Source organism: Adiantum capillus-veneris, chromosome 3 (genome assembly GCF_014529385.1).
Source record: "Adiantum capillus-veneris isolate H3 chromosome 3, ASM1452938v2, whole genome shotgun sequence".
Taxonomy (NCBI): domain Eukaryota; kingdom Viridiplantae; phylum Streptophyta; class Polypodiopsida; order Polypodiales; family Pteridaceae; genus Adiantum; species Adiantum capillus-veneris.
In genome coordinates, this window is record NC_140933.1 from 181,336,367 (window position 1) to 181,349,264 (window position 12,898).

Below are 12,898 nucleotides of genomic sequence, written 5' to 3' on the forward strand. Positions count from 1 at the left end.
TCCATGAGAAGATTTAGAAGATTGAGAAGCTTTTACATTGCTTTTTAGCAGAGATCTCCCCCCCCCCTCACATTCTCTCTCTCTCTCTCTCTCTCTCTCTCTTCTCTCTCTCTCTCTCTCTCTCTCTCTCTCTCTCTCTCTCTCTCTCTCTCTCTCTCTCTCTCTATCCTTCTAGAGGATATGAGACTCTTCATCCATGGTGTTATCCTGGGGTTTGCTTTCACCCTTGGCAATCATTGACTACAAAAAATATCTCACTTGTTCGAGATCTTGCTCTCATAGAGCTTCCAACCACGGCATTGGTTGATTAGGCGGGAAAGGCCTCTTGGTTAAAGTAGCCTCGTAAAGGACTTTTTTTCATTATCCTTTTTTTTCATTATTGTTTTTTTAGCTGGTTTACTGTGGCCAGGCGTGACGGGTGAGACTTGAATGCAAAAATGGTTTCGAATGAAGGGTTTCTCCCCAGTCTGACGCGCGCTATTTGGGGCAAGCTTTAGTTGTAACGCCGCCCGAAATTGTGGGGGTATGGTGTAGTTTGATGAAGACTCTGCCGCGGTGGACCTTCTTCCCGGATATAGGCCATCCTGTGTGGGCTCCAAGGATGTGGCGAGGTGGTTTTTCCCGGTTTTATACTGTGCAGCCAGCCAATTGCAGGAGGAAAGGAAAGCTTTATAAGGTGAGCATTAAGCTCACTTAGTTTTCATTTTGCAAGTGTGTGTGGGTTCTCTCATTGTGTGCATACTCTATTCATCGTCCAAAGCTTCACTTGAGGGTCTCCATAGTATGGCTCCTAGCAAGAAGAACATTGTGGATTCCACAGAGATAAGGGCGAAAAATTTGTTTGCTTCAAAAACTTCTTATCATTTCGGGTATGGCATGGTTTTTTTTGGATTTACTGCCACATCATGGGCTGGTGGTGATGAAAATTAAGCATGTACATAAAAAAATTGAAGGGGTTTTTGACCTCGTACTGCTGCTCTTGGAGATTCTATTTGGAGTGAGTTGTTATTGCATGAAGTCGTTTTAATGGGGTTAGATTTGCCAACCAAGATGGCACCGATTATGGTTTGCATAACCTATTAGCTACTGCTGTATACAGATCGTTGTAAGGGATTTTTTCGTATCTCGGGTCGTATTATGATGTACTATCTGCTAGCATGCATAAATTTGAATACTAGGAATTGTTTTGGGGATGGTTCTTGGTGATTTTGGACAGCCAGTGCCGTGGGTATTGATGATAAAAGGGTTGGTATGACCGGCTAAAGCTGCTCTTACTGCTCCTATTTGGGTAGATCTAGTTATGGCTTGGCTTGCTGAGCTTGACATCGGAAAATGACGGTTTAAATTCTTGCCAATGCTCTTCTAGTGTGAGTCTTCTCAGAAATCTGAGGATTGATTTGCTAGCTGGTCTTTATGGGCAGCTAGCTTGCATGTTATAAACATTTTTTTGCCTTTATCTTTATGGGTTTGTCTCCCCCACCCTCTTTGCTGAGATGAGTAGAGCTTGTTGATAGAATGCTATGGCTGGGAATTGAAACTGTAAGTTGGTTGCATAAGCATCATATGGTTGAAGCTTGTTTTGCTGGTTAATCTATGGATCTCTCACTAATGATTCTGCTGGTTCTGTTCTCTACGGATTAGTACTGGTTATAAAATATCTATTGAACATAAACATTGAGAATTTTTGAGAAATGTTCTCTTATTGCTGCTTCTGACTTTCTTCGGAAAATTTTAAGCATATGATTGGGATGGTTACAATTGGACATGCTGACCGATTCATTACCGGTTACTGGTATTGGGATGTACGGTCATATGGAGAAGAATGATAACTCCTTTTCTGGTTTTTGATGATTTTAGGAGAAAAGACCAGCTAATTTGCATATTCTTTTACTGGCTTGGAAATTGCCTAATTATATCCTATTGCATGCCATGATTGGCTCGAATTAAAAGAAATTTTGCATATACATTGGATGGGTTTACTGTCTATACCGGCTGACTAGCCAATCTTGTCGCATTATCCCACCTGGCTTTTTAACTGAGCAGAATAACACATTGCTATTTACAGGTACTTGAGAAGGTATGGTCTTTTATTGATTGGTTTTGGAAAAGGAATGTGGTGGCATGAATGTACATAGGTAAAATTTGACTTGCCGATTAAATTCATTGACAAATGCAGATTATATCTCTCATTTATGATATTCTGATACTGTTCCTATTGGAATGAAACTGGTCTTCGAGTTTGTGTAATTACTGTTAAGTATGGAGCCAGATTTACCCTTGTAATTTTCTGTGGTAAAAGCGCACATTTGTAAGGCCCCCATTATGAGGAGAAGCCATCGTGCGTGAAGGAAAATCACTCACCGGAAACCAAAATTTTCACGGCCAAGAATCAGGGGCAACTTTAGGGGCCTCGGGGACGGAAGCGCCCGAGACTTTTTTCCCTCGCCGGAATATTCCTTTTTGCCGGAATATTATGGCCGGACGGCGGCCGGAAAGTGGTTGGAAAACAACCGTCGGTTGGCCGGTGGCTAGTAGTCAATGGCCGGTGGCCGGTGGTCGGAAGTCAATGGCGGGTGGTCGGTGGCCGAATTCAAAAGCGGACTTGTCTTTTCAAGGGCGGCCACACATGGGTGGATTGGAGGGTCCGATTTGGACTTATTCGCACAAGGGCGGCTACACATGGCTGCCTCTCATAAGAGAGGGCAGCCCTTTTGGCCTATAAAAGGAGGCCATTTCTACACACATTTCATAGTGTGAAGTTGATGGCAACAAGGTGAGTGTGAGGTGGTGAGAGTGAAGCAAGGCGGGAGCTCTATTAAGGGTTTAATCCCTTTGTAAACTACTTCTTCTTTTGAAGTGCTAAAGCCATTGAGTGGCTGGTTTCCCGTGGACGTAGCCCACATTGGGTGAACCACATATATCGTGTGTACTCTCTCTCTCTTCTCTCTCTCTCTCTCTCTCTCTCTCTCTCTCTCTCTCTCTCTCTACTCTATAATCTCTTGTGTGTGAAATCTATCTCTCTCCATCAAGTAATCTACTCAAATATCTATTTAGCTACGTCTTATTTCCTAACAACTGGTATCAGAGCAAGGTTTGCTCGTAGCTAAATTATCTCAAGGAAAGGATTCCTTGAATTGAGTGGGAGTTATGGCAGAGGAAGGGAAGCTCAAGATTGAGAAGTTCAACGGCAAAAACTACTAACATTGGAAGATGCATATTGAAGACTATCTGTACCAGAAGGATCTCTATTTGCCACTAGGCGGTCTTGCGAAGAAGCCCGCAATAATGGCAGATGAAGCATGGATTGTCCTTGATCGTAAGGCACTGGGAACAATCCGGTTAAGCTTGGCGTCAACGGTGGCCTTCAGTGTTTCGGAGATGAAGACCACGGAGGACTTGATGAAGTCACTTGACGACTTCTACGAGAAACCATCGGCATCCAATAAGGTATTTCTTATGAAGCGCTTGTTCAATCTAAAGATGGCAGAGAATGGTTCAGTTGCATAACACCTAAATGACTTTAACACAAATATAAGTCAACTTCGATCGGTGAAAATCAATTTCGATGACGAAGTGCGAGCTCTCCTTATACTATCATCTCTACCGGATGGTTGGGACAGCCTTGTGATGGTTGTAAGTAATTCTATTTCTGGCACAAATACTCTTAAGTTTGATGATGTTGTGGGTGTTCTCCTAAGCGAGGAAATATGAAGGAGCAGCACAGAACACAGGAGAATCATCAAGTGCTGCACTGTCAGTGGAAACAAGAGGAAGGCCTAAGGAAAGGTTCAAAAACCAAAAGGGTCGTGATCACTCAAGGCGGAGCAAGTCATGCACAAAGTCAGTTCTTGAATGTTGGAACTGCAGCAAGAAGGGCCACGTCAAGAAGGATTGCTGGTCCAAGAAGAAGAAGGAGGCAGTGTCTCAAGACAACAAGCCAACATCGGAGGCCAATGTGGCAGGTAAAGTAGAGCAAGATGCTCTAATTCTCTCATTAGACAATGTGTCTAATTCCTGGATAGTAGATTCCAAGGCTTCATTCCATGCGACACCACACAAGCAACATTTCCAAGACTACACCAAAGGTAATTTTGGGTATGTATACTTGGGAGATGATGAAGCTTGTGAGATTGTCGGCAAAGGTACAGTTTCTGTCAAAACTGCTAATGGAAATGAGTGGAAGCTTAAAGATGTTAGGCATGTTCCTTCTCTTCGCAAAAATTTGATCTCTACAGGACAATTGGATGATGAAGGTCACAACATTGCATTCGGAAACAAAAGGTGGAAGATCTCAAAGGGATCTTTGGTGGTTGCCAAGGGAGAAAAAGTCAGTATACTTTACTTGTGTACTGTTAGCACGCAACCTTCAGCTTGTGCAGCAACTACAGAAGTTGACAATGCGATGTGGCACTACCGACTTGGGCATATGAGTGCCAAAGGAATGCAAATCCTTCAAACAAAGAAGCTTCTACCAGGTTTGAAAGAAGTGGACTTAGAGTTCTGTGAAGATTTTGTTTATGGTAAACAAAAGAGGGTAAAATTTCAAAAATCAGGAAATGAAAGAAAAAATAAAAAACTTGAGTTGGTTCATTCTGATGTTTGGGGTCCTGCAAGTACACCATCACTTGGTGGCTCATTGTACTATGTAACATTCATAGACGATGCGACTAGAAAAACATGGGTTTATGTCATGAAGAATAAATCCGATGTATTTTCCATATTTCAAAGGTGGAAAGCCTTTGTGGAGAATGAAACAAGTACCAAGGTTAAATGCCTCAGATCCGACAATGGAGGCGAATATTGCAGCCAAGCTTTTGAAAGCTTTTGTGCTAGCAATGGCATTCGGAGGCAAAGGACAACCCCAAGGACACCTCAACAAAATGGGATTTCGGAAAGGATGAACAGGACAATCATGGAGTGAGCACGAAGCATGCGGCTACATGCAGGCCTACCACTTGAGCTTTGGGCGGAAGCTGTAAGTACGTCTATGTACTTAATCAACCGGTCACCCTCAACGACATTGGATGGGGGAGTTCCAGAAGAGGCGTGGATAGGTAAACCGGTGAATTATGCATTTCTCAAAGTGTTTGGGTGTGAGGCTTTCATGCACATAGATAGAAGCCTAAGATCAAAGCTAGATGCAAAGTCCAAAAAGTGTTTCTTCATTGGCTATGGAGAAGGTGACTTTGGGTATCGCCTATGGAATCCTGAAGATGGTAAAATCTTAAGGAGTAGGGATGTAACTTTTAACGAACAAAATATGTACAAAGATTACTTGGAAAGAAAACAAACAGGTGATGAGTACATGGAGCTTGAGGACGGTGAAGACTCAAGGACTACAAACGGTGACAATGTGCAACAAAGTCAACCAAATGAGGAGCCTCAACCTATTCCCGGAAGATCTACAAGAGCAAGTAGACCTCCAGAAAGGTTTGTTCCTTCCTTCAACCATCTCTTGATCTCAGATTTTGGAGAGCCAGAATCATACGAAGAAGCTATGCAACAAGAATCCAAAGAAGAATGGACGAAGAGCATGCAAGCGGAGATGGACTCACTACATCGCAACCAAACATGGGAGTTGGTTGAGTTGCCTAAAGGTAAGCGGGCACTTCAAAACAAATGGGTGTACAAGCTGAAGGAAGAAGAAGGTGGGAAGAAAAGGTACAAGTTTAGGCTTGTGGTAAAAGGGTTTTCTCAAAAGAAAGGTATTGACTTCAATGAAATATTTTCTCCTGTTGTAAAAATGAACTCAATTAGGCTTGTCTTAAGCCTTGTGGATGCTCATGATCTAAATCTCGAGCAAATGGATGTCAATACGGCATTCCCTCACAGTGACTTAGAGGAGGAAATCTACATGCTTCAACCAAAGGGGTATGAAGTAAAAGATAAGGAGAAAATGGTTTGCAGATTAAAGAAGAGCTTGTATGGTTTAAAGCAAGCATCAAGACAATGGTACTTGAAGTTTGATCGATGGATTTTGGATCATGGATTCACAAGATGCAACTCGGATCATTGCGTCTACACGAAGAATTTGGGAGATGGGAAGTTCATCATCCTAATGTTGTATGTTGATGACATGCTGATTGCAAGTGCTAACATGCAGGACATCAAAGACCTAAAAGAGGAGCTGTCTAAATCTTTTTCAATGAAAGATATAGGTGCTGCAAAGAGGATACTTGGTATGAAAATATCAAGGGACAGGAGGAAGAAGACAATAAAGCTATCTCAAGAAGATTACATCAAGAAGGTACTAGAAAGGTTTGCAATAAAAAATGCAAAACCAGTTTCTACACCTTTGGTTGGTCATTTTAAACTAACGAAGGATATGTGTCCAAAGACACAAGAGGAGATAGCCTATATGTCTAAAGTTCCATATACCGCAACGGTAGGTTCTCTAATGTATGCTATGGTTTGGACAAGGCCAGACATTGCACATGCAGTGGGAGTTGTGAGTAGGTTCATGGACAACCCAGGTAAAGAGAATTGGCAAGCTGTGAAGTGGATACTTAGGTATCTAAAAGAGACAACAACAAATGCTTTGTATTTTGGAGGAACTGATATTTTTCTAGAAGGGTATGCTGATGCAGATATGGTAGGTGACAAAGATACTCGAAGAAGCACTACTGGCTATGTGTTCACGGTTGGAGGCACAACAGTAAGCTGGGCTTCAAAGCTGCAGAAAGTGGTTTCACTTTCTACCACGGAAGCAGAGCATGTAGCAATGACGGAGGCAAGCAAAGAAAGTCTGTGGCTTCACAGATTCTTAGAAGAGCTTGGATTCAAACAAGACAATTGTTTTTTGTACAGTGATAGCCAAAGCGCTATCCATCTTGCGAAGAACTCAGCCTTTCATTCAAGGACAAAGCACATTGAGGTGAGATATCACTTCATACGCACTCTTTTGGAAGAGAGACAGCTAAAGCTAGGAAAGGTGCATACAAGTGAAAATCTTGCAGACATGTTTACAAAGGTGGTCAACAAGGAGAAGTTGAGCTTTTGTTCATCTTCAATCGGCATTCAAGGATAAGAAGCCAGAATGGAAAGCAGTCACAGATTTGGTTTGGAGATCAGTCTCTAAGTGGGAGATTGTTAAGTATGGAGCCTGATTTACCCTTGTAATTTTCTGTGGTAAAAGCGCACATTTGTAAGGCCCCCATTATGAGGAGAAGCCATCGTGCGTGAAGGAAAATCACTCACCGGAAACCAAAATTTTCACGGCCAAGAATCAAGGGCAACTTTAGGGGCCTCGGGGGCGGAAGCCCCCAATACTTTTTTTTCCCTCGGCAGAATATTCCTTTTCGTCGGAAAGTGGTTGGAAAACAACCGTCGGTTGGCGGTGGCCGGTAGTCAATGGCCGATGGCCGGTGGCCAAATTCAAAAGCGGACTTGTCTTCTCAAGGGCGGCCACACATGGGCGGATTGGAGGGTCCGATTTGGACTTATTCGCACAAGGGCGGCTACACATGGCTGCCTCTCATAAGAGAGGGCAGCCCTTTGGCCTATAAAAGGAGGCCATTTCTACACACATTTCATAGTGTGAAGTTGATGCAACAAGGTGAGTGTGAGGTGGTGAGAGTGAAGCAAGGCGGGAGCTCTATTAAGGGTTTAGTCCCTTTGTAAACTACTTCTTCTTTTGAAGTGCTAAAGCCATTGAGTGCTCGTTTCCCGTGGACGTAGCCCACATTGGGTGAACCACGTATATCGTGTGTACTCTCTCTCTCTCTCTCTCTCTCTCTCTCTACTCTATAATCTCTTATGTGTGAAATCTATCTCTCTCCATTAAGTAATCTACTCAAATATCTATTTAGCTACGTCTTATTTCCTAACAATTACCATGCATGGAGGAGAATGCATATTTCAAGAGCTTGGTAAGATGGTGTATCAAGCCCATTGTTCCCAATGGGGGATGTTTTCATAGCATCTTTTAACATCTCCTGAGAAAAGCGAAGTTGCAAGATTGGGGCGATTAATCACACAATCATAGATCGATTCCATGATCCACGATGATTGCAAATGGATATTATGACATAAAAGTGCTTTTTGATTGAGTTCTAGCCCGAGACTTGAGTGGTAGTATGCATGTTTTTAGAATGCAAGCCATAAGTAGTGAGATCTTCGAGTAACAACACGAGGAGCCACATGTAATCCATATAAAGGCGTTTTTGTGTTGTTATAGATGGCTATGAGGTAAGGAAGGAAAAGGTGAAGTGAAAGAATAGGATGAAATTTCTCATGTATTCTTTCCAAGGTTTTGTTAATCTCCTCATGCCAAAGTGAGAAGTCATCTCCTTGTAGACGTTTTTTGGCTTCCCTTTAACGCACCGAGGGAGAGACAGAGAGAGCAAGAGAGACGGAGTGGAGATTAACATAGAGAGACAGTAATGGCCATACAAAGAGAAAAAGAGAGAGCATCTTATCCCTCTCTCACCTCTTTATCTCACATCCTCCCTCTTCCTACCAAAAAGCTACAAGTGAGAGATTGAAAATAATTCTTAATTTCTATCTTTATAGCACCTTCTCTCTTCCAGCTATAGATATATGTAATTGGATGCGTAGTGCCCTATTATATAGCTTCATGAGAGGTAGAGGGTGAGTGTGAAATAGAGCGTATAGTCAAAGAGGGGAAAGAGATTGTGAGGGGGAGAGATGGAGATAGAGAGTTGTTTATGGGGGCAAAGAGAGAGCAGTTTATAACGACACTAGAGATTGATGATATTGTTATGCAAATACAAATTTAAGAGATTTATAATAGACCATGGAAAAAAATCTGTGTTGGTCAAATTCATTTACAACGGTGATGCAATTGGGTAAGGACAAATTGATAAGACGCCCAACTTAGCCCACTTATATGGACAAAAACTATCTTTTGGTTGTTATTCTATTTCCGCCATTGAAGTGTATGACGACAAAGATGCTCCTCTCCCTTATGTTCCTCCCATGGATACAGAGACTACTACCTTAAAGAAGGCAAAGGGTACCATTATTGTATGGCGCAAAAACAATTTGGTGAGAATCTGTATTCCTAGTTTTTAGCAATTTTTGAGATGTCATAATCCATCTCGTAATCAAGAATTGTGCTAATTTTTTTCATCAAATTTCAAAAAAATCAAGAAAAGACGATAAAAAAGCAGATGTGTCCTTAACATCTAGTGTCTTAATTCCGCAAGCCACGCATGTCAGTAGTGTGCCCACATCACCCACTTTACCAAAATCAACACTCACCAAGGCAGGAAAAGGAAAGGCTCGAGTATATGAAGGCACCTCTACTAAGGTTGTTGCTGACGTGGAAGATTTTGATGATGAGATCGATGATAGAGAGATAGAAGCATACATGACATCTAGAGCTACTACTGGAGATGACTTCCCAATTAACGAAGGCGTTACTCTACGTTTGCACATGTTGTCCAAGCATCTAAAGAGTTTATGATTGATTTTAATTAGTCAATCATTGTGGTGTAAAATTGCTTTATGAATCATGCAAATCATGTAGAAGGAGCGAGAAACCTTAATGCCATGGGCTCCTCTATGTTGACTGTCAAAGCTAGAATAGGCGAGGCAGGTGAGTTGGGATCCCAAGTGTTTGGAACCATTGGCTGACATATCCTTGATTGAGGGGTATTACAAACCGAAAGGATCCTTTATTTGTTCTATTGGTGCCCCATTATATCCATCAATCAGAGTCAATGCCGAGATCACGTAGAAATGGGATCCCTTATGACAACAATTGAATAACCAGTTTGAAGCAAAGATTAAGGACACTTGTTTGTCAAATCTGTCTAAAAAAATGCTATACACTTGGAATGGAAATCACAGATTGGATGCACGGACGAGTGTCTTAAAAGAGAGTAAGTTTCTGTGTCATATTGCTTTGCAAGCATTCCATTAGTTGAAAAAGACCTCTATGAGATCTTGCACCATGCTATTGTCAAGTAAAGCTTACAAGATAGACATAAATCTCCATCCTCGAGTTAGAGTGGAGCTAGTGACAGTAGACTCCACAAACGAGGCATATATGCTATCTATCGTCATGCGTATAAACGAGTATATGATGATAGATTAGTTACTTGCCATTTTAGCTTTGAGGAAGTCTCTTTCGTTGGATGTATCATTATCTATCCATTTGCAGATTGAACAACATGGGCTACGTAGCATCATACATAGGCATGGTATGGATGGTGCATGCAATATGTCTCGCATCTACGGAAGCCATCATGGCTAAGCTCCTGAGTATTGTGTATAATTGGATGGAGGCAGACATTGACAAAAGAGTAAAAAAGAAAGCACGGTACAATGTGCATGTTGCTTTAATGTCACATTTGTTACATCTCTCCCTTGGTTTCTTGAATTTAACGAGGGCGCCTTTCCTCCGAACAAGGAGAAAGTACACAACGATGATGTGAAGGACAGAGAAGAACGTGCTCAACAACATGCTCGTGCCTCAATCACCTCCAAATTTATCATTGCTCGGAGGTTCCTACCCAGTCGAGTGTGCAAGTTTCGCACAGAGATGATACAACAACTACATCTCATGTGTGGAACTTGATACTTTCGTATTAGAATTTGATGATTAAGATGCTATTATAATGTTATGTGACAAGCAATTTGGTGTTGTGCAACTTGAGAAACCCACTGAGACAAACCCAGACAAAAGCAAATAGTAGATTTCAATGTATTTTTTTCCCTTGCGAACAAACTGTTGTAGCAATACCTAGGCTTGTAACAAGAAATTGTTTTGTGTGTGTTTTTTTTGCTATTAGGGAGAAAAGGGATCGGCATGACCTTCAAAGACATAATTGATTTTGTGATTAGTTTAGATATAGAGATAATGGATGTGTCAGGTCTGCCAATAGTGATGTACTCATCATCTGGTAGATCTCCTAATGCAAGAGTTGCTATATTCATGATAAATCTTCTACATTTGTAGGTTTTATGTTTTTTTTTGGTTAAGCCAGAAACTGATACGTACGACCTTTGTAATGTTTCGGGTACTAATGGCGGACATATTCAGATTGCGCATTTTAGTCTAGAAAAATCGAAGGAAGAGACAAAAAATGCTATGTTGAGCCTCGTCCAACTACATGTAGTTGAGAAAGGCATGTGTGTAGTTTGTGATGAGATGTGGATTTAGCTGTCAGTGCTTCGATTTTGTTCCTACCCACCAATAGTCGTGTTCATGGGTTGTCCGATACAATGATTTTGCATGGAACAATGCCAATTTGGTCGCTTGGCTCATCTTGTACATGCAACGATCGAGTATAGAGGAGTTTTTGTCGTGATGTGCTAAGTAGATGATTATGCAATGATGAGAGACGTCATGAGATCTATCGGATGGCTAAAGAACCACTTGAATGCGATAGTCTACAAGACACCAATATGCAAAAAAAAAACAACAGAATGGTTCGTTCATTGCTGTCATCGTCATGGACAGCCATGGAATCACCACGCGAGACACTTGGTTTGATCCACTCGAGGAGGAAGACTGGCCAAAAGAAAAAGACGGCACACCGTTGAGAGGTAAATTGATATATTATTCATTCCTTTTGCCCTTTTTTGTGTTAATATTCATAGAAAGATCTACTCGAAACCTGGAGGTTGTCTCAAGTGAGTGCACAAGTCTGCGCTATATTGAGCAGATTTGGCATGTAAAAACACTGTAGAAAACTTTGATTCTTATCCAGAATTACATGGCAATCTTTGATTGCTAGTGACATACAAGAATTGAGGCTATGGCTTTAAACGGAATTCTACTCATGGTAAGATGTCATATGGAACCAAAACCATCCACCATATGAAATTCACTTTTGCATGGGAACGCTATTGCTGTCATTAGTTTTGATTTGATTCTTACCCTTGATAATTACAATCACAAAAGATAATGTTAATCAATGATAGTCCTTTGTAAATTTTTACAGGATGCTGTACAGAGTCGTATACTATACAAATGACCTAGTTGAGATCATCTCCTTCTGTTTACCTCAACTGTACAACTAGCCTTTTGGCTGCTCAAGAAGTGATTTCCATTCACTGAAAAATTTTGCTAACGTTGCGCCATCCAGCACTCTATGATCTGCAGCCCAAGTAACCTTCAAAGAAACAAAATCCCAAATCAAAACTTGGTTACATAGAGGGTAGAGCAGAGAATGTCCAAGCATGAAGAGCAAAGCTTACATTCATGATTGATGCTGGATAGATGCTACCGTCTTCTGCAAAGCAAGGCGTTTTGCGTATCCGCCCAAAGGCACCAATGGCAACCTCATGCAAGTTCAACAGAGGATAGCCCACCTTGCCTCCAATTGAGCCAAAGTTGCTGACTGTGATCGTTCCACCGGATACGTCTTCTGCACTTAGCTTGCTAGCAGTTGCTAGCTGTGTCAGCCTTGCAAGCTCCTTTGCTATCTGCAAGACAGTTCTGTTAGACAGCAAGCATTCCACATAGCCTCTTTACTCTTTGCCTCCAGGGTAACAACAGAAAAAATACGCTCACCTCTACGACTGAAAGCTGTTGAACATTCTTTATATTTGGGACAGCTAAGCCATGAGGGGTTGCGACAGCTACCCCCACATTGTGAGAACCTGTGCAGCATCTGTCATTGTGTTACCATTTCATAAAGATAGAACAAAACAGCAGCGTCGAAAGAATAATCTCACCTCGGCAGCATATTGTAGATGCCTCTTCACTAAATGTACTGTTCATCAGCGGATATCTTAGCAACGCTACAGAAAGCGCCTTGATCATGAAAGGTAAGTATGTGAGTTTGACGGCTTGCTCTGTGTAAGAATCCTGAAGAGTCTTTCGAAGGTTGACAAGCGCATCCAGTTTTACTTCATCAACAAGATAGAAGTGAGGAATTGCCGCCGCGGCTGTCATTGCCTTCACCATGGTGCGCTGATAGCCCCT

At 41.7% G+C, this 12,898-nt stretch overlaps 1 protein-coding gene across 1 annotated transcript; it reads right to left on the reverse strand.

The window, feature by feature from the left end:
• Positions 1-11,934: 11,934 nt before the first annotated feature.
• On the reverse strand, positions 11,935-12,892 carry LOC147462267 (lipoamide acyltransferase component of branched-chain alpha-keto acid dehydrogenase complex, mitochondrial-like). The gene is made up of 4 exons (XM_086503056.1): positions 12,649-12,892; positions 12,485-12,573; positions 12,169-12,396; positions 11,935-12,083 (listed from the first exon to the last, which is right to left on the reverse strand). Exons 1-4 carry the CDS (start codon positions 12,878-12,880, stop codon positions 11,988-11,990), a joined length of 645 nt encoding a protein of 214 aa, XP_086359182.1. The 5' UTR covers positions 12,881-12,892; the 3' UTR covers positions 11,935-11,987.
• Between the last annotated feature and the right edge of the window lie 6 nt (positions 12,893-12,898).